At 38.7% G+C, this 22,790-nt stretch overlaps 1 protein-coding gene across 1 annotated transcript in view; it reads left to right on the plus strand.

Moving 5' to 3' along the window:
- The window catches only part of TTC34 (tetratricopeptide repeat domain 34), a 61,253-nt gene that overhangs the window by 24,164 nt on the left and 14,299 nt on the right, over nt 1-22,790 (plus strand). The window contains exons 6-8 of the mRNA XM_074192405.1: nt 11,034-11,200; nt 13,451-13,721; nt 16,617-16,831. Coding sequence (XP_074048506.1) covers nt 11,034-11,200; nt 13,451-13,721; nt 16,617-16,831 — 653 coding nt within the window. The remainder of the gene's footprint in view (nt 1-11,033; nt 11,201-13,450; nt 13,722-16,616; nt 16,832-22,790) is intronic.

A 22,790-nucleotide genomic window follows, 5' to 3' on the forward strand; every position in this document is an offset into this window, starting at 1 on the left:
ATGGGTCGATAGACTCTCCAGTCAGTCCAAAGATTCTTAATACAAAGTGAGATTTGTATGTATTGAAAACAATCAAATAAGACCAATTAATTAAAAGAAAGCAAGATACAAAATTATGTAAACTCATTTGTAAGTGGAGGAAAGATTAAGGGTTTTCCAAGATGGGAGAAGGGAATATTGAACTCCAGTCAAGTTAGAAGGGAGGAAAGTAGGTTGCAGAATCTTTCTTTTCCCAAAATTAAAAAATGCTCATTTCTTCCAATGGCATTTATTAAACAATAGATGTCTTCTAATATTTAGCTTTCTATGCTTAATTCATAGAAAAACAAGAAGATGGAGGACAATACATGTGGCAGCACAAGATGGACTCAGGGCTCATTATCTAGAATCTGATTGATTCCATTCTCACCAAACTAAATCTGTTTTGTAACTGGTCCTCACTCCATTTCATTGGAACTCAGATCTTCCTAAATCTAATTCTAACACTATTCCAGTTTTACCATTGTGTGGTTCTAAAACATAAAGAAGAAACAAAACATTGCACCAAAATACAGAAGAAACAAAACATGTTTGGAGCCATTGACCATTTCTCAGAGGCAGCCTAGGAGAGTGGAAGGATCATTGGATTTGGAATCACAAGAACTAAGCTGGAAATTGACCAATTCCTTTATCACCAGAATGTCCAAAAAATATCAAATGATATTTGAATTTGCTTAATCCTTTGAGGTAGTCTGGAGTTACAGGCTGTATCCTGGGGGCTTTCTTATTATAGAAGTTTGCACTATATTTTCTCTGCTGATATTTCCAGCTTTAAACTCATGCTCCTACGATGCCTTTCATTTAATTATAAGTATTTCATAATATATTCATTGTCAACACAATATGTTAACACTTCCCAAAGGAAATTACAATTTGACATCTTTCCAGAGGACAGTCAAGTCAGCAGTCATTTATTAATCACTTCCTTTGTGCCAGGAAAGCTTTTTCAAATTTTTAGAATTTAGCTGGATGGTACATCCATGCTCATCTAGACATGAGAAGATTGTTTTGTTCACTGGGTCTTTTCCATCGTACCTTAATGTCACACCAAGCAGGTGGTGTCTCCTTTCAGGAACAGAAGACATCGTTCACTTTGAGATAATCCCCGTATATCAGAGGTGGAAGGGCTATTTTTGAAGTTTGTTTAAAGTCTTTGTTATAAGGGAAAATGGATCCCAGAATTGGAAGGGACTTTAGAGGTCATTGAATCCAATGCCCTTATTTTACATATCAGGAAACTGAAACTCAGGGAAATTAAAAGAGATATTCAACATCTCTGAAATAGTGTCAGAAGTAGGATTTGAGCCCCCCTCTTAAGTCAGATTTTCAGACTCAAATCTATAATTATAAAATCTTATGGGTGTTCTGGGTAGAGGTCCTTCTTAATTTTGAAGAGGATGAAGTAATTTTGAGAATAAAAAGTTTTAGAACCATTGACCTACAGGGTAGAATTGCTGTTGTTGGTTCTGATTTTTCCTTGATCTGTTATTTGAGCTCTCTTACAGTCTGGTCCAAAAACTAAGTCTCATGAAATCACAGATCCTTAGGTTGGAAAGGGAACTTAGAAGATTCTCATATCTAAACAGAAATTCACTCAACACTCCCAACAAATGACTAGCCAGCTGCCATTTGAAGATCTCTGATAATGGGGAACTCACTACTTCCTGAGACATTCCATTCTATTCTGATTTTTCTATGAACTCAACATCTTCCCCTCTGAAACTTCATTCCTGGTTCCTTCTTCTGAGACCAAGCAAAACAGTCAAATATACTTCAGTATAAAAGCCCTTATTTTCTCTAGACTGGGCATCCCAGTTTATTTTTGCAATTTCTCTTTTATGTAAAGGCGTGTGCTATGGTAGTGATTGAATTCTGGAATTGTAGTCAGGAAATCCTGGATTCAAATTTTGCCACAGACATTTCCTGACTGAGTGACTTTGGACAAGTCACTTAACCTCTGTGGGTTTCAGTTTTCTCATCAGGTGCCTGGGAGAACAATGCCTCAGATATCTTCCTCAAAGGGATTACTTATTATAAGATCAAAGGGTATAAGGTATGTAAAGTGTTTTGAAAGTCTTGGAGTTGTGTACAGATACCCTTAAGGATGACAGAGAGGGTGGTAGTGGCAGTATCCTGGTCAGCCTACTCAGGAAACACTACTTGTGAAATGTGGATTCAGTTTTTTGTTATGCAGACTTTTATTAAATAACTACTATATAAGACACTGAAGATCCAAAGACAAAACTAAGCAGTCCCTATCCTCAAAGGGCTTCCTTTTTACCAGGTGTTTCTATGGCCTGGTAGGGAGAAAGGAAGGAGAAGCCAACACATACACATGAGGAAATGCTTCTGAAAATGAGGAGTATCTATGCCAAGTCTTAAAGGAAACCAAGGATTGTAAGAGAAAGACATGGGGACACAATACACTTTTAAATTATCTAAGCATTATTAATATTTTCACCATCTCTTTTTTAAGTCTCAGCAATTATTGAAAAAATAAATCAAGCATTGACTCTGCCCATGTTCAAAGGATTTTTCACAGGAAAAATCATTTAACAACAGCCTGTCTCCAACACACCTTTGCCAGCCACTGTAGCAGAGTCCCCCTTGGCCATCCTTAGTTGCCTCATGTAGGGCCCCTGTGTATTATTTTATTTAAAAAGAGCAACCTTCCCGTCTTTTCCCCCCCAAAAGATAAGATCTTAGCTTGCCTGTTCAACCTCCTCTGTCAATTAGCAGCTTCCTGTCAAACCTGAGATGAGCCATTATCTGGCCAAAAGCAATTACCAAACACTCTACCCTATCATTTCATCTTATTTTGTCTTTCCATGGTTCTGAAGAGCCTGGTAGAATGTGGTATTATTTCTATGTTTTCCCCAGGCTTGTGAATGACCTTCCTGAAGGTCAGCACCCAGCATGGGGGATAGTATGCCAGATGTGTTTCTGACCCAGGCACAGAACCACTGGAAGGAAACACTATCCTTGTGTTTCTCCATTCTGATGACGTCTTCTCCCTCTCCTCCCAAATGAGGTGGACAGCTGAGAGATCACTAAGACCCCTCCGCCCTGGAAAGCTCTGAGATTCTAGAACACAAAGCCTGTTCTCCATCCTGGCTATACCCCCTACTCCCCAGCACGATTGCCATCTTCCTACTTCTGCATTGTAACCCTCTTTTTTTCTCTTCTACTTACCTGCATCTTCCCAATTATTCTCTAAGTCCTAGAACAGTGGCCATCTCTCCTATAAAAACTGCCCTAGCCACAAGGATTACTGTCCCTGGTCCTTAGTGATCATCGAGGGCAATCAGTCAAATCAGAGAAACTCTCTGCAGCCTTTCCAGAGGTGATTGTCTGGTTCTTGCTTGAAGACCCCTAGAGAGGAGCCCAGCTCATATTGGTGATAGATTTCACTAAAAGGTTTTACATAATGTTAAGGTCATATTTACCTGTTTGTAACTTCCACCCATCATTCCTGGTTCTGCCTTCCAGGGCAAAGTTAGCAGAGGATGATTCTTTTCTCCATATTACAGTACTGAAAAAGGTGGGAGTCAGTTATCATTGCTTACCCACTGGCACACCATCACTCCCCCCACTCCAGGCTAAGTATTTCTTACTATTCTTACTAATTTCATGTCCTCATCATCATCCTGGTTGCTTTCTTCTCTTCTTCCTCTCCTCCCCTCCCCATTCTCTCCTCCCCTTTCTTCATCTATTTTCCTGCCCTCAAAACTAAGTATTCCTAGGTCCTCAGATCAATCTTAATATGTCATGATTTTTGCTATTCCCTTCCCCTTCTTTTCCCTCCCCTCTCTTCTCTTCTCTTCTCTTCTCTTCTCTTCTCTTCTCTTCTCTTCTCTTCTCTTCTCTTCTCTTCTCTTCTCTTCTCTTCTCTTCTCTTCCCTTCCCTTCCCTTCCCTTCCCTTCCCTTCCCTTTCCCTTCCCTTCCCTTCCCTTCCCTTCCCTTCCCTTCCCTTCCCTTCCTTCCCTTCCCTTCCCTTCCCTTCCCTTCCCTTCCCTTCTTCCCTTCCCTTCCCTTCCCTTCCCTTCCCTTCCCTTCCCTTCTTCTTCCCTCCCTTCCCTCCCTTCTTCTCCTCCCTCCTTCTCCTCTCCTCTCCTCTCCTCTCCTCTCCTCTCCTCTCCTCTCCTCTCCTCTCCTCTCCTCTCCTCTCCTCCCTCCTCCCCTCCCCTCTCCTCTCCTCTCCTCTCCTCTCCTCTCCTCTCCTCTCCTCTCCCCTCTCCTTCTCTTCTCTCCCCTTCCCTTCTCTCCTCTCCACCTATATATAAGACCCTATTGTAGATCTTCTCCACTTAATTTATATGGTTCACAGTCAGTGCACACTTTGTATTCATTTATTTAGCAGGGTAGATCTATAGTCTTAACTGGAGAGTCCACAGATCCCCATAGGTAGGTTTCAGTGTGGTGATGAATTTATATGGAAAAAAAATGGCATCTTTATTTTCATTTCTCTACCATCAAAATGAGCACTTCCTTCAATCACGGCATTGATAGATAACCAATCATGATTCTGAGAAGGTTTGTTAGGTTTCACCCTATCATCAAAGGGGACCAGGACCATGGTGTTCTTGTTTTTCCCCCAAAGCCTCTATTCCTCTTAAGAAGAAAGGTCTTTGTGCCCCAATAAGCTGGAGGTGTCTAATAAATACTTATTGAAGATAAGGATCCTTTTCCCCCACCGAGAGTGCAGGATCTTGAAATCTGGCTGTTAGAGAGAGAGGCAGGAGGCGGGAAGGCAAGCTGGATGCGAATCCATTAGCATGCCAGCCAGCTTCCCCACATTGCCCATCACAGACCCAGCTCTCTTTATGTAAATGGCCTTGTAGCTCGTTATCTCTGCTCTGCAGAGATTAGAGGTTTGCCCATCAAGGACGATTCCAAGGCCTTCACTGACAGAGACCAAATCGCTGGGTCCCTCCCTCCAAAGCTAGAGCTGTTTCTAAGATCTGACGTCTCCCCCAGTTATCCTAACTGCAGCAAGGACTGCATTTTAAGGCCAGCCTCACAACTCTGAGACTCTATTTCCCCTGTGTGCAATGTCATTGCCAATTAGAGGGAGAAAGAGATAAGAGAAAAATAGATTAATAATGACCAGTATTTCTATGGCATTTTGAAGTTGGTAAAGACCTGTGAGGCAAGTATTGCTGAAGCTATTGACCCTATTTATAAAAGAATAAACTGAGATTAGTAGAAGTAAAGCAATTCGCTTCCACTCCCCTACCCCCACCCCGGGTCATACAGCAAGGAAGTTCAGAGATTTGATGTCCAAAACTTCCTGAACCAAAGTCCTGCCCTCTGTCTATCAAGGCATGCCAGGCCCAGCTCTTCAAGTTGCCAGATCCCTCACTTAGAAGTAAGGAATGCTATGAAAATGCTTTAATCACCAAGATGATTTTCAATCAAGGTTAATAAGGCTCAAATGTGGAATGGTATTATTCTTATAAGATTTGACCTGGTGATCATCACTGTGTCCTCTTAAGGAAAATTGAAGGTCATAGAGTCAATGCATTGAAACCATTATTATAAGATTAGGCCTGGTGGTCTTCAGGCCCTCCTAAGTCTCTCCTTAAGAGAGACTGTAAGCTTATGGAATCTACCTGTGGAAAAATCCTGGCAATAATCATTTTGAGGTTAGGATAGCTGTCTGCCAAAATAGTTTGTTTGTCTCCTTGCACCTGTGTATCCCCCAAAATCCCCTATGCCCCAAGACATTATGTGCAATTAAGTCAACTCCAGGTGGCCACCAAAAATCAAGGTAAAAATATCCCACTTTCAGAAGAGCACTTGCGGCCCATCCTCCCTTCCTATAGAAACACAGTGCTCCCACTGTCTCTATACTCTGCAACATAGCAACACCCCTAAATGAGTTTTACTTAATGTATGTCTGAGTTGTAAGCCAGGTCCCCTTCTCCCTCTCCCTTTCTCCCTTTGCTCTCTTCCCTATTGTTTGCCAATGAAGCTTAGCATTGAACTGATTCTAATTGTTTGACATATTACTCTTGACATCCAAACTTATTAAGGAATGGTTTTCCTATCATCTCTGGAGGGTCCACAGACCTTCCTTTAAGCATAAACCTGAACCTGGGACAAGGATTAACCTGTTGATAGCTGCACCTATGCTAGGGGAGTATGTTACTGTGAGCCCAGGTATAGAGAGCAAGAGTCAATAGGTAGGGGAAGCTAGGTGGCACAGTGAATAGAGACTGGCCCTGGAGTCAAATACAACCTCAGACACTTAATATTTACTTATCTGTGTGACCTTGTACAAGTCACTTAACTCCTTTGCCTTGCAAAAATCCAAAAATTGTAAAAGAACCAATAGGTAAAGCTAATATCCTTTCTGCTGGGACTCCCTTAATCCAGAGAACTATCCTAAAGCACAGAGCCTTTGGGTGATACTATAGTGTATAGACTAACAGGATTGAAGTTAAAAAAACATCATCTTAATGAGTTCAAACCTAGCCTCAGACACTAACTGTATGACCCTGACCAAGTCATTTCACCCTGTTTGCTTCCATTTTCTCATCTGCCAAATGAACTGGAAAAGAAAATGGTGAACCACTCCAGTATCTTTACTAAGAAAATCCCAATTGGGGTCACAAGGAGTTGGACACAACTGAAAACAAAATTATTGTTGTTATCTTTGACCTAGAGATTCTACTCTCAATGAATAGATGCACCAAGGAGATCAAAGACAGAAAAATAGTCCCCGAAATAAGCATAGTACCACTTTTTCTAGGAGAAAAGCATTGGAAATAAGTATCAAAATAATTGGGAGTGGCTAAACAAATTGCATGATTGAAGGAAAAGGAGTATTTATCATTATATGAGAAATAATGAATATGAAGAATACAGAGAGTAGTAGAAAACTTCTCTTAGCTGGTGCAGAGATAAGTTCAGAAACTGAAGATAATATATAGTGACTATGACAATGGAAATCACCAGAACAATAACCAAAAGGTAAAAATATTCACTGAGTATGAACATTGTCATTGCACTGGTCAGACTTTTCTCCAAAGAAAAGAGGACAAAATACATGCACCTCTCTCTCCTCTTTACAGAGACTGGGGGACTTGAAGTGCACATTTCATGTAGCATCAGATTTGGGTGATGGGTCAGGTTAATTATTTTTACATGCTTCTTAAAAAATTATTATACTTGGTAAAAGATGCCTCTCTCGGTAGGGTCAGGGGAAAGAGAGATTTGAAATAAAGGTCATATGAAATCAAAACCAAAAACAAAAAAATAATATTTTAAAATGAATACTTAAAAAAATGCTGTTACCAGGATGCAGAGTGAACATGATCAAGGAATGTGTACAGTATAACTCATTAGTTTAGATCCCTCTAATTAATTTGTCACAAGTAAAAAGGTGGATAAAAGTTTACTTTGCTTGCTAATTTTGCCAAATATTTTACTTATGCCAAAAATTTCAATGGAAATCTCTAATATACTTAACAGAAATATTTTCTAAAAGCTTTGAAACAATTTTCTTGCTTGCAAATGAACTCTTTCTATTGTCATTGCATAACATTTTTATTCGTCAAAGCAGATAAGTTCTTTGCTAGGTAGCTTTATAGTCCAAGTACAAAACTTTTGGCTACAATATCTTAGAACTGCATTTTAAGCGTACATACATACATACATATATATGTATATATATACATACATATATACATATATATATATGTATATATATATATATACATATATATATATATATATATATGTATATATATATATATATAGTGCAATTCGGTCTACTAATCCAAATTAACCTACCTCCTAAGTACATGACATCCTTTGTCCATGCCATCCTTACACCCTATTCATCCTGAAATATTCCTCTACAAGGCCCACCTGCCCCTTCTCCCATTAATGAGTTTCTCTGAAGCCCCCATTTCATGGAGGGACCTAGGTCAGTTTGACTTAATTGATCTCTCTCAGTCAGGTTCCTGAATTTTTGGAACTCAAAATCATACCCTCCCTCCCTTCCTCCCTTTTTCTTCCTTCCTTCCTTCCTTCCTTCCTTCCTTCCTTCCTTCCTTCCTTCCTCCCTTCCTCCCTTTTTCTTCCTTCCTTCCTTCCTTCCTTCCTTCCTTCCTTCCTTCCTTCCTTCCTTTGTTCCTCCCTCGTTCTCTCCATTCCTTCCTCCTTTCTCCATTCTTCTCTTCTTCCCTCTTTCTTTTTCCCTCCCTCCTTTCATCCTATCCCTTCCTTGTTTTCTTCTTCCCTTCCTCCCTTTTTCTTCCTTCCTTCCTTCCTTCCTTCCTTTCCTTCCCTCTTAACATTTTTCCTCCTTCCCTTCCTCCTTCCTTCTTTCCTTCCTACCTGCCTGCCTTCCAGATTAACTATAATTATGCCTGATGCCTTCCTTGAATCAGACTAAAGGCAAATGTTGATAACCTACATAATTGACATGTGTCAGAACTCACTAATACTTTATGGTACTTGGAGGTTTTAGATGTAACCCATAGTTCACTTTCCCAAGGTCTGGGCTGACAGAGATTGGCTCCTATCTTGGAGACAGCCCCCAAAATGAGTGCCTGTGGCTTGTTTTTCTCCCCACTCACTGGTCACACTGGGAAATCTCAACTATAATTTATATTATGGAATTGATAACATCCTTAGCTCTCATGGAAGCACTGAAAAGTATAACTGATATCAATCAAAGATATGCATATAAATTGTGCTTGTTGTACCTAGGCTAATGCCTTCCAAAAGTGGGTAGCTTAATATTTTAATTAGTTAAGTTTTTATTTTGATATGTAAATTCTGCTTTATGTATATTATTGCTTAAAATTAGGTTTTTGTTTCTTTAGTTTGGTGAATAAAAGTACTTTTCATGATTGTATACATTTATATAATTTGTTTAAATATGCATAATTTATTTAAGTTAATGATTTAATAAAAATTAATTTTTAAAAATTAAGTTACTAAAATTCCTTGCATATGGAAAACACATACAGAGCTCAGATTAGCTCTTAAATAGTTCATTTGATTCCCCTTCCCCCCGCCTCCACATTCTACCTTCTCCCCAGGCACCATGTGGTTATCCAGACTCATAGCAACCATCTAATCATTTGGATTCCCCTCATAAGTTAAATTAACTCAGGGTAGCATCTGATTGATTTCTCTTTTCTCACAGGAAACAAGAGTTGAAGTCTGGAAGAATCTAGGTTTAAATGGTACCTCAAATTCATATTAACTGTATGACCCTGGTTTCCAATTTGCTTAACCTCTTCTGTATATCAGCTTTCCTTATCTTTAAAATGAAGATCTTGGATTAATCACTCTAAGGTTCCTTCATGCCCTTTAGCCATAATCCTATGATCTCACATCATAGACAGGGAGATACTATTTGCTGACAGAACATTTTTCAGCTATATATAATAAGACAAAATAATTCTGGGGTTTAGAAAATTTGTGGAAAAGGACTTGACATGGGTATTAAGGAGGAGAGATGAAACCAAGAAATGGTCTGCTCTAAGTGTGTCCTATGTGTCTCAGAACCACAGGATCCAAGGTTCAGAAATTATCATAGGTGATTAAATAGCTAGGTAACATGGAGGCTAGAGTGTCAGGTCTAGTCGGGAATACTCAGCTTCCAGAGTTCAAATCCAGTCTCAGACTATCTGTGTGACCCTGGGCAAAGCACTTAGCCCTGTTTGCCTCAGCCATCTGTAAAATGAACTGGAGAAGAAAATGGTAAAACTACTCCAGTGTCTCTGCCAAGAAAATTTAAAATGGGGTCACCAAGAGTCAGACAACTGAAAAATGACTGAACGATCAATGAGGGCATGGGCAAATAAGAATTGTCATTTCTGTAAATAGAGTCAGATGGTATGAAAAATAGAGAACTGGGTTGACCACTATGAAGAGTGGTATCAAACTCAAATAGAAATAAGGGCCATTAAACTATATATGTGTGAAATCGATTTATATTGACTTAGTTTTAAAGTGTTAGCTTTATTTTGTTGTATTTATATCTATCTCTGTTAAATATTTCCCACTTATATGGGCTGTCATGTGGAAATAGGGATTAGCTTTGCTCTGATGTATCCCAGAGGGCAGAACTAGGACCCTCAAAGAAGAACAAACTTTCCAATCATTAGGGCTCTCCCAAAGGGGAATGGACTGTCTCCTTGAAAGACTTCAAGCCAAGATTTGTTGAGTTCCCTTCCCCTAGACCCATTAATCAATTATTCTCTTAGTAGACATTTTGCTAACTCTGGCTTGACTTTTCCCCCTCATTTTAAAATTCTGAACAAACACTAAATAAGCTAAACATTTGGAACAGAAGGAAAAACATTGTACACAGACAGGAAATCTCTATTCTGTAGAGTTTGATTTTATTTTTAAGTATTTAATAAATTCCCCATGTAATTTTCAAAGCTCTCCTGTCTGTCATTCCTTATGACTTTCCTTTTGTTCTCTGTCTTTTTGGTGGGGCAAGAGGTACATTCAAAAAGAAGGATCGATGATTTTTAACATTTCTCTTCCTCTAACCATAACTATATTGAAAAAAAAGAAAATAACAAATTCACATAGGTAAGTATAACAAATTTTCATGTTAACTGTCTCAAAAATTTATTTTCTACTCTGCTGAGTCACTAGAGATAGGTAGCTTGTTTCATCATCAGGCCTCTAGAATCATGATTGGTCATTCTTCTAATGATTAAATTGATTTTGTTGTTTTGTATAAATTTTTCTCCTGATTCTGCTCACTTGATTTTGCATTGGTTCATAGAATTTGTTTTTTGCAGGCAATAGGGTTAAGTGACTTGCCCAAGGTCACATGATTAGGTATTTAATCTTCTCAAATTTCTCTGAAAACATTCCCTTCATTATTTCTTATAGTACTATAGCATTCCGTTCTATTGCATTCATAAGCCAAAGTTTGTTCAGCCATTTCTCAAATGAGGGACATCCCATAAATTTCTAGTGGTCTAACTTTTCTGTCTCTTCTCTTCCCCAGGAAGCCAGGCCAGGGAATCTCTCCTGGCCAGGGCCCGATGTTATGGCCACCTAGGTCAGAAGAAAACAGCCATTTATGACTTTAACACCATTCTCAGGACCGACCCTACCAATGTGCAGGCTCTGTGTGGCCGGGCATTCATGCATCTGGTTCTGAATCAGCAAAAGGTACAATTATCCAAGTTTTGGGGAAGTAAGGAGCTTTGTGTGATGGCTAGCTGGGGAAGGACCTTCAGAGTTGTCATCTTCATTCTTGGGATAATTAGAATTAAAGTTCTTTGGATGAGTAGGATGGACCCTAAAGCTGAGCCCACTCTGACCAAGGATCAAAATGAACCTATTTAAATTTATGGATGACTTCAACCTCTTTTTAAAAAGTCCTAAAAATTTGAATATAAACCAGATTTTTATAACTGAGTCCTCTTTTCCTAATGGTTCACATTCAGCTATCAGAGCTGTTTGAGTCTGTATTTCCTCCCCACCAAGCAGTTAATGGGCTATGAACAAATGCTTAAATACACTAGGGGAGCTCCTCATTTTAAAGACACTGTTCAGTGAATAGGTTGATTATAGATTTAGAACAGAAAAGAACCTCAGAGATCATAGGATCAAAAGGGACTTAGAAACAGGTTGTCCTATTTCAAGGGCACCTCTCCCATTCATATTTTTTTTTATTTTGCCCCCACCCCAAAGCACCTCTAGGAAATGTCCAAAAATTACTTAGAGTTCATGTTTTGGTTTCAGTAATAGATAAAATGGTGTGTGGAACTTTAGAAAATTCTAACTGATAAGCAAAAAAATGTGTTTTGCCTATTGGAAGGTCAATGCTCAATTATCCACAGATATGGGGGCCACAAAGAACAGAGGTTGTACTCTAATAATGGAAACATGAGTCTGAAAAGTCATCCATAGGATTCATCAGAGGACACAAGAAAAGTGTAGAGCCTCTGGATTAAATGATTTCTAAGCTTCCTTCCAACTCTAAAGATAAATGATGTGATGTGATATGTGGTATGATGGTATATGTGACATATGAGGTGGTATGATATATGATGTGACATATGAAATGATGTGATATGATGTTTCTGAGCAGGACAGAGCTGGTCCCCAGCTTCAGGACCTTGTATTTGGGCTACCCCTCTAGTCTCCCTTTTCAGGCAGAACCAGATATGTTTATCAGCAGAAAACCAACTGTGTCCTGGTAATCGGAAGTGTTTTCCCACCCTGATGGTTCTCTTGATAAAAGCAGGGTCTTTGTGCAGTTTGCTTGTGTTTCCTGGTTCAGTTAGCAGTTGGAAATTCGATGGAGGAGAAGAGGGGAAATAATAATAATAATAATAAGGATTATTAAAAATAGAATATTTAGGAAACCTAGTCATTTGCACATTTGTTAGGATTATCTCTTCCTTTCTCCAAAGCAAGTTGCTTTTGTCCCCCCAAATACTGGAAAGATTTTCCTGGCATGGATCAAAGCCAGGCATGTATAAAACACTGTGCAAATCTTAAATTACCTTATAAACCTTAGCTATTACCATTATTGTTGGTAGTATTGTTTTTGTTAGCTGCAGCAGATTAGGTCTTTATTCATGGAAAACTGCAGGTCAGCTGGGTAGCTCAATGGATAGACCTCTGGCTCAGGAAGATGAATCTTCCTGAATTCAAATCTGATGGCAGACATTTATTAGCTGTGTGATTCCGGGCAAGTCACTCTACTCTATTTGTCTCAGTTTCCTCATTTGTAAAATGAGCTGAAGAAGGAAATGGCAAACCACTCCAATTTAGATCTGGGCTAGACCAGCTGGTCTACGAGTTAAAGTGATAGAAATAATATTGTTTAAAATAAAATGTCATAACTAATATAATTTGTTGTTCAGTTATTTTTTAGTTGTGTCTGAGTCTTCATGACTCCATTTGGGGTTTGGGGGGCATATATAGTGGAGTTTTATGCTCAGGCCTATTGCTCTATTCACTGTGCCACCTAGCTGAGCCTGAAAAATAATTATATGGTAATAAAGATATCTAACATTTACATAGATTTCCATAGGATTTTATATGTATCATCCCATTGGATTATTACAATTAGCCTTAGAGGAAGATGATATTCTTAGTTAAAGCTTCATGAAAATAAAATAACTTAGCTCAGACCATTCATATTTAAATATGAGGGAGAATTCAAGCTTAGGTCTCCAAGTTCAGGACTCAGCACAGAGTCACATAGTTGCCTCATATACACATCAAGTCAGGTCAACAGTCATTTATTAATTGCTTGCTGTTGCCAGGCATTGTGTAAACACTGAAAAAACAAATCCAAGCAGAAATTCTGTCATTTTCCACAACCTACTGGGAAAGAGAACTTGTGGCCCAGACTTGAACTCCCTGACCCCATGACTAACCCCTCTCTGTTGATGGCCATCACAGGAGGCTGTGGACAACATCATTTCTGCTCTTACCCTGGACATGGAGGGAGTGGTCCCCGAGATCTTGTCACTGAAGCAAGAAGCCCAGGCCTTCATCACTCAAGGCCTCTACTCCCACTGCAGAGCTGGGCTGAGCCAGTTGGCTTCAGACAGAAGCCTTCCGAGGGAAGAGCCCTCCAAGAAACTGTTGGCCATCGGAGAAGCTCTCATTAAGATAGACGCCACAAAGTCCAGTTGGCACATCCTCCTGGCAGATATTTTGATTTTGACAGGTAGGAATGATACTTTTCCAGGGGATTGTTATCTGTGTTCTAAATGGAATGGGTTGTGTTGGGAACTCATTTATTAAGTGCTTACTGTTTGCCAAGCCATACTAAGCACTAATTCAAATGGACAAACCAGAGAATTCTGCTCTCAAAGCAATGACATTCTTTTTTGGGGTGGGGGCTTCTACTTCCCCTAAAGGAGAGGTCAGCTACAGGATGGAGAGATAAGTCCATTGGTTATTAGGGTTCAGCTGCAGACAGCTAAAGTGCTAGCTAAAATTCCACCTTCTAAGGGAGGGAGGGAGTAAAATGCAAAAAAAAAAAATAAGATTGTTAAAGACTACCATTACAGCAAAAAAAATCCCACCTTCTACAGGATCACCTTCTTTAATTCCTCTTCATTTGAGTGCCTTGTTCCTGTTAATCATTTCCTATTTATTCTGAATATAGCTTGCTTGTATGTATTTATTTTCATGCTATCCCCATCCATTAGATTGCAAGCTCCTTGATGAAAGGAACTGTCTTTTGCCACTCTTGGTATCCTTATCACTTAGAATAGTGTTTGACCTGTGGTATATGTATGTCATGGAACACTATTGTTCTATTAGAAACCAGGAGGGATGGGAATTCCGGGAAGCATGGAAGGATTTGCATGAACTGATGCTGAGCAAGATGAGCAGAACCAGAACATTGTACACCCTAACACAACATGGGAGCAATGCTCAATCTTGATAGACTCACTCATTCCATCAGTGCAACAATCAGGGACAATTTAAGGCTGTCTGTGATGGAGAATACCATCTGTATCCAGAGAAAGAAATGTAGGGTTTGAACAAAGACCAAAGACTATTACCTTTAATTTAGGGAAAAAAACCTGATATCTTGTTGTCTGATCTTGTTATCTCTTATACTTTTTGTTTCTTCCTTAAGGATATGATTTCTCTCTCATCACATTCAATTTGGATCAATGTACAACATGGAAACAAAGTAATGCCTGACAGATTGTCTTCTGTAGGGGATAGGGGGAAGGAAGGAAGATTGAAGGAAAAACTGTAAAACTCAAAATAAATAAAATCTTTTTTTTAAAAAAAAGAGTAGTGTTTGACACTAGCAGGTGTTTACTAAATGTTTATTGACTAACTGACAAACGACAAATTCCAGCAGAGTCAACTGCAATGGGTGGGAAGCAGAAATGGACATCCTCAAAGTCAAAGACCTGAAGGGATCTGGAGCCATAGCCTTTGGGAAGGGAAGGTCAAAGTAGGATCTAAATAGGAGACATCTCCCTTTGACAAAACTTGAAAGGTAAAACCAGGGGAGAGGAATGATCTTGGACTGAGGATCAAAAGTTCAGGTCCCTATGCTGGATCTGCTTGAAGATCTTCAAGGAGGGAGAGCTCACTCAGTTCCCTTCTGGAATTGAAGCTCTCATTATTAGGAAGTTTTGACCTCAAGTCCATCATTGCATCTCTCTTCCTGTTGCTTCTAGTAGTCCCGCTCTCTGGGAGCCAAGCAGAACAAGACTGACTCCTCTTCTATGTGAATCCACCCTCTTCTCAACCTCATCTCAAGTTCATTCTAGTCTCCCCACTGCTTCTCAGGGAAAATAGTAGACACTGAATTGTCTTGCATTGATTTCAGCAGATCTTAAAGAGGTCTAAAGAATTATGGTTTGGGGGGAAGTTAGGTAGTACAGTGGATAGAAGACTGGCCTTGGAGTCAGGAAGACCTGAGTTCAAATGTGACCTGAGACACTTAAAAATTACCTGGATATGTGACTTTGGGCAAGTCACTTAACCCCATAGCCTAAAATAAATTTAAAAAAAAATTTTAAGTTAAAAAAAAGAATTATGGTTTTTTTGGTTTGTTTGTTTTTCCTAAAATGCCACACATATAAAATGGGGCCTTTCAAAGGATGTTGTGAGACTCAAATGAAATCATGTATATTCAAAACACATTACACTGCATAATAATAGGAAGAGAAAAAAAATGTTGCCAGCCCTCAGGAAGAAGGAGCCTGGCAGGAGAGGTAAGATAACTACTTCAGACAAAAACAGAAAGCGATAAGTGCATAAGAAAAGTAGAGGTAGAGTATAATGTGAAGGTTGAAAGTGAAGGACACATTCTTTTGATGTTGTTTTTGAATATATACTCTATAGAAATTGTGTTGGGGTTGGGGTGATTCCTTGCATCGTGTCAAGATCTGGGTTCAAATATCAAACATTTAGCTACATAACTCTGGGCAAATTGTGGAACCCTTTGTGTTTCATTTTCCTTAGAAAAATGGTAATGACTTATCTCAAGGAGTTGTGTTAAGGATCAGATGAGATCATGTCTGTGATCCATTCGGATAACATACACAGAATCAATGAGTTAACCTGTAAAGAGATTTGCAAGCCTTAGAGTGCTTTCAAGTAGTATACATTGACTTTTATGACAATGTTTTGCATGATTCTATATTTATAACCCGTACCTTATTGTTGCTTTCTCAGTGAAGGCATGGGGGGAGGAAGGGAGAGGATTCGGAGCTCAAAGTATTAAAAATGAGAGTTAAAAATTGTTTTTACCTATAACTAGGGCAAATAAAATACTAAATAGAAAAAAATAAAAAGTAGTAGGTAAAATATTGCTCCATGGTAATTGTTATCATATGATGGAAACCTAGATTTAGAGCTGCAAGGCCTCTGAGAAGTTGTCTAATCCAACCCATTCTACAGATGAAGAATCTGAGGCTATTAGACATTAAGTGATTTGCTGGTGGTCAGCTAGCAATGGTGTGAGGATTTGAACCCAAGAGTTCTGACTCAAAATTTGCAGTTGACCTATCTTCTTGCTCCTGAGTTTTCCATTCATATTACAGCAGTCTTTCTCAACTTTGTTTCTCCAATTCCCCTCAAACAGGCTGTTATGAGAAGGCTCTTGAGCATGTACGAGAAGTCCTTGACTCCTCTCCTGGTTCTGAATCTGCTCAGGCCCGTCTGGGTTTCCTTCAGCTGAAGAAGAGAGACGCTGTAACTGCCATTCACAACTTGCAGCCCCTGGCTGAGAAAGACCCCAAGGATCTGGGGTTCCTCTTGTACCTGTTGGACACCAAACAACTACACAGCCTATCACAGGTACAGTAAGGGCTGGTGCCATCTTGTTTAGGATCTCCAAAGAGTAAATGGAAGGGTAGGGAAGGGAATAAGCATTTATTAAGCTCCTTCTGTGTGCCAGGAGCCATATTATTAAATTTGATATTCACAAAACCCTGAGAGCTAGGAACTATAATAATCCCCATTTTAGATGAGGAAATAGACCCAGAGAAGTATGTGCTTAAGGACATCCAGGAAGTAAATGGAAGAACCAAGAATTGAAACCAGATCTCATCTCAAATGAAGTACTCTTTCCAAAAGGATACCCACTTAGAGGGAAATAGTGAAAAGAACATTGGTTCTGGTGTTGGAGAATCTGGGCTCAAATTTCGCTTCTGATGCACACTACTTATCTGATTTTAGGCAAATCACTTTACCTTCACAGATCTGTTTTCCCATTTATAAAATATGAAGATTGAAGTAGATGACCCCTGAGTCCTAGCTCTAAATCTATGATCCTATCTTGAAGTGAGGCATACCTTAGAGGTCATCCAGCTTTACAAATGAGGAAACACACCCAGGCAAGAGAAATTACTTAGTCAAAGTGACAAAAGTTATAAGTAACAGATGAAGGATTTGAACCAGACTCTAAAGTCAGGGATCATTTTTCTGTACCCATTGCCTTTGCAATCTTTTCAACAGGTGTCTCCTTGGAACAAAATCTATGAATGGAATTGCATTCATTGAATTCAATAGATCTCAAAACGCCCCCCAAAAATCCAAGGTGGCTTTTTGTTTTGTTTTATGACTACCACACCTATATTATTTTTTAAAATATTTTATTTGTTTTCCAGTTATATAGAATAGTAGTTTCTACCTATCATTTTTGTATGGTTTTGAATTTTACACTTTCCCCCCCTTCCCCTCTTCCCCCTCCCCCCACAAGGCAATCTGATAATCATTACATTGTTTACATGTCATACATTGATCAAAATTGAATGTGTTGAGAGAACAAAATATATCCTTGAAGAAGAAAGAAAATATTAAAGATAGGAAAATTATATAGTACATAAGACAATTTTTTAAAACAAATGAATGTTATAATATTTGTTTTTTGTTTAAGCTTCAAAGTTCTTTCTCTGGATACAGATGGTATTCTCTGTCACAGATACCCTAAAATTGTCCCGATTATTGCACTGATGGAATGAGCAAGTCCATTAAAGTTGATCATCACCCCCATGTTGCCGTTAGAGTGTACAATGTTCTTCTGGTTCTGTTCATCTCACTCAGCATCAGTTCATGCAAGTCTTTCCAAGCTTCTCTTAAATCCCATCCCTTCTAATTTCTAATAGAAGAGTAGTGTCCCATAAACATCCATATACCACAATTTCTTTAGCTACTCCCCAATTAATGGATACCCCCTCAATTTCTAATTCATTGCCAGAACAGACAACTGCTATAAATATTTTTGTGTGATGGTTTTATCCTTTTTCATGACCTCATCAGGATACAGACACTACTATCCAGTAGTGATACTGCTGAATCAAAGGGAATGTACATTTTATTGCCCTTTGGGCATAATTTCAAATTGCTCTCCAGAAATTTTAAATCAGTTCACAGTTCCACCAAAAATGTATTAGTGTCCCAGATTTCCCACATCCCTTCCAACACTGATCATTGTCCTTTCTGGTCACATTGGCCAATATGAGAGGTGTGATATGGTACATCAGAGATACTTTAATTTGTATTTTTCTAATCAGTAATGATTTAAATCAATTTTTCATATGACTATAGATAGCTTTGGTTTCATCTGCAAATTACTTTTGCATATCCTTTGACCATTTGTCAATTGAGGAATAGCTTTTTTTATATTAATTTGACTCAGTTCTCTATATATTTTAGAAATGAGTACTTTGTTAGAAACACTAGTTGTAAAAATTGTTTCTCAATTTATTGCATTTCTTTTGATCTTGGTTACAGTTGTTTTATTTTTGCAAAACCTTTTTAATTTATTGTAATCAAAATTATCCACTTTGCGTTTTTTTATGATGTTCTGTTAGGGACTATTGTGTGTGGGAGTATTATAAGCCTTCATCACCTGGTGCCCTTGAGCACAAGAACATTATTTTACTACATGCCATGGGAGTGGGAGTGGATGAGGGACTGGGGAGGGTATTTAAGCACTTGTATTCTGGTAAATCAAGGGAGTACTTGGAGATCTAGGCGATCTAGGAGATCTTGGAGAACTTGTCATCCTTGTCTCCTGCCCCTTCAAAGTTTGGTTGGGTAAGGACACACTAGCTGGCAGGAACCTAACACTTCCTGAGCAGCTAGTACAAAAGGAACATAACAATGTTCTCTATCTCTTCTTTGGTCATAAACTACCCCCCTTTCCATAGATCTGAGAGGTAAACTATTCCATGGTCTCCTAGTTTGCTTATAATTTTGTCCTTTATTTATAAATCCTGCATCCATTTTGATTTTATCTTGGTAAAGGCTGTGAGATGTTGGTTTAATCCAAGTTTCTGCCATACTATCTTCCAATTTTACCAATAGTTTTTACTGAAGAGAGAGTTCCTATTCCAAAAGGTGGACTTTTGGGGTTTATCAAAGAGCAGATTGCTATAATCATTTCCTGCTATTGTACCTAGCCTATTCCATTGATCCACCACTCTATTTCTTAGCCAGTACCACACAATTTTGATGACTGATGTTTTATAATACAATTTTAGATCTGGTAAGACTAAGCCACCTTATTTTTACTTTTTTTTCATTAAATTCCACGATATTCTTGACTTTTTGTTTCTCCCCATGAATTTAGTTACAATTTCTTCTAGCTTATTAAAATAATTTTTTGGAAGTTTGATTGGCATGGCACTAAATAAGTAGTTTAATTTAGGTAGAATTGTCATTTTTATTATATTAGCTCGGCCTATCCATGAGCAGTTGATATTTGCCAAATTATTTAAATCTGATTTGTGTGAAAAATGTTTTATAGTTGTTTTCATAGAGTTTCTGAGTCTTCCTTGGCAGATAGATTCCCAAGTATTTTATATTGTTTGAAGTTATTTTAAATGGGATTTCTTTTTCTAGCTCTTGCTGCTGTATCTTGCTAGTCATATATAGAAATGCTGAGGATTTATGTGTGTTTATTTTATATCTTGTGATTTTGCTGAAGTTGCTAATTGTTTCCAGTAGTTTTTTAGATGATCTTTTTAGGATTCTCTAGGTATACCATCATGGCATCTGCAAAGAGTGAGAGGTTTGTCTCTTCCTTCCCAATTTTAATTCCTTCAATTTCTTTTTCTTCTCTTATTGCTGAAGCTAACATTTCTAATACAATATTGAATAGTAGTGGTGATAGTGGGCATCCTTGTTTCACCCCTGATCATACTGAGTGTGACTCTAGCTTATCCCTATTGCATATAATGCTTGTTGATGGTTTCAGGTGGATCATTCTTATCATTCTAAGGAACAATCCATTTATTCCTATATTCTCTAGTGGTTTTAGTAGGAATGGGTGCTGTATTTTGTCAAAGGCTTTTTCAGTATCTATTGATATGATCATATGTTTTCTGTTAGGTTTATTATTGATATTATAAATTATACCATTTTTCTAATATTTATTGAATAACCCTGCACTCTTGGAATATATTTTGCTTGGTCATAGTGTATTATCCTAGTGATGACTTGCTGTAATCTCTTTGCTAAGAATTTTTTTTTGTTTTCTTTTTTTGCAAGGCAATGGGGTTAAGAGGCTTGCCCAAGGCCACACAGCTAGGTAATTATTAAGTGTCTGAGGCTGGATTTGAACTCAGGTACTCCTGACTCCAGGGCCAGTGCTCTATCTACTGTGCCACCTAGCTGCCCTGTAAGATTTTATTTAAGATTTTTGCATCCATATTCATTAGAGAAAATGGGCTATCATTTTCTTTCTTTGTTTTGACTCTTCCTGATTTAGGTATCAGCACCATATTGATGCTTAGACCTTAGACAAATCACTTTACTTTCATAGATCTTGGTTTCCCCATCTATAAAATATCAGGAGTGAGGTAGATGACCTCTGAGTCCCAGTTGTAATTCTTGAGGTGAAACGGACCTTGGAGGTCATCCAGACCAATTCCCTCCTTTACAAATGAGGAAGCAAACCCAGGAAAAAAAGAATGCTGATCAAAATCACAAAGGTTATAAGTGATAGATGAAGGATTTGAACCCAAATTCCAAAGTGAGGACTCATTTCTCTCTACCCCACTGCCTCTGCAATCTTTCCAAGGGGTGCCCCCTTGGAAAAAAAAAAAACTATGATCCCTATGATCATATGGAAAACTATGATTCTTATGATCAATGGAATTGCATTCATTGAATTCAACAGATTGCAAAATATCCCAAAAAATCCAAGATTTTTTTTTATTTTGTTTTATGACTATCACACCTAGATTATAACATGAATTACAGCTGCCAGTACAGGACAGTTGTGATACCCAAATTATATCATGTACATTCAAAACATTTTACAATGGAAAATTTAAATGGAAAAAGAGAAAAAAGATGGCCCTCCCCAGTTCTACAGGGGGACTCAAAAGGCAATGAGAGGAATTTAGGTGATGCTATCTATGTATGTTTTGGGGGGAGATGAGCTCCCCTATTGCCACTGTCACCTGCAACCCCACCCCCAGCCTGTTGCTCACTCAGACACACACAGCTGTCTAAAAGCTCCATCTCTGCTTCCTCGATCCTTTGGAAATCTACTGCTACTCTTCATCAGACCCTATTAAGGACATGGCAGCTGCCTCATTATCTCAGTGCATCTCAGAGGCAAGCACTGGCATGCAATTTGCGGATACAGCTTTAGCTGATGGGGAGAAGACAGCTTTGGTAAACAAGAATTAATTTGTTGGCGTGTAAAAGTTTGTTGCTTACCTTGACTGAGAAAAGCCTCTGTCCCCATGCAGGGTTGGTGAGACACCCTGTACCAGGATTTCATTTGACTGTCTGGGACTCATTGAACCATGGATTATGGCTCCTTCTCCCCAGAGAAGGGGCTTGAAAGTTGTCCTGGGGGCGGGAGGGGGGGCGTTGTCCTGGGAATGTGTAGTTATCAAGCTCTGGTTCCAGCATTTTCTAGTCAGAGGATGCGGGTTCAAATCATGCCTCCAACATTTACTCTCTTCTGACCTTGGGCAAGTCAAGTTCGCTGAGCTTCAGTTTCTTCATCTGTAAAATGAGGGGTTTTTAATTTGTGGTGTCTGTGTTCCCTTTCTGTCATAGATATACTAACTTATTGGGACAGAAACACTGAGGTTTTTCCTCCTCTCAGGCTGATTTTTCAAACTAGGTTAAAGAAATCATTCTCTGCCTCATTTCCGTCTTACTTAGTCTTCATCACTGAATGGGCATTGCCTCAGTCAAACTGAGACCAGTATGATGATGAAATCAGAGAAGGTTTCTTGTACAGTGGTGTTGGATCTTTACCTGGAAGGAAGCTAAGGATTTCAGGGAGCAGAGAAAAGAAGAGAAAGTATTCCAGATACAGAAAAAAGGAGATAGAGAGACATGTATGAGGGCCAACTGGTCTGCCAGTTGATGAGAATGGATGGGACCTGAAGGTGGATGCTATGAAACTAGAAAAAAGGCAAAGGGGAGATAGCAGAAAGTTTTAAAAAGCAGACTAAAATTTCATATTTTAGCTTAGAGGCAATAGGGAGCCATTGAAAATTTTCTGGGTCAGATGTTTGATTTACAAACATCTCTTGGGTGACAGGACAAAGGATGGATTGAAAAGAAATGAGAATGGAGACAGGGAGATCAGCTGATGAAACATCTAGGTGGCATTGGACCTGGAGTCAGGAGGATCTGAGTTCAAATCTAGCCTTAGTTGCATTCTAACTATGGGACTCTGGGAAAATCACTTAACTTCTGTTTGCCTCAATTTCCTCAGCTATCAAATGGTGCTAATAACTGTAACTACTTCCCAGAGTTGTTGTGATGGTCAAGCATCAAA

Source organism: Macrotis lagotis, chromosome 1 (genome assembly GCF_037893015.1).
Source record: "Macrotis lagotis isolate mMagLag1 chromosome 1, bilby.v1.9.chrom.fasta, whole genome shotgun sequence".
Lineage (NCBI taxonomy): Eukaryota > Metazoa > Chordata > Mammalia > Peramelemorphia > Peramelidae > Macrotis > Macrotis lagotis.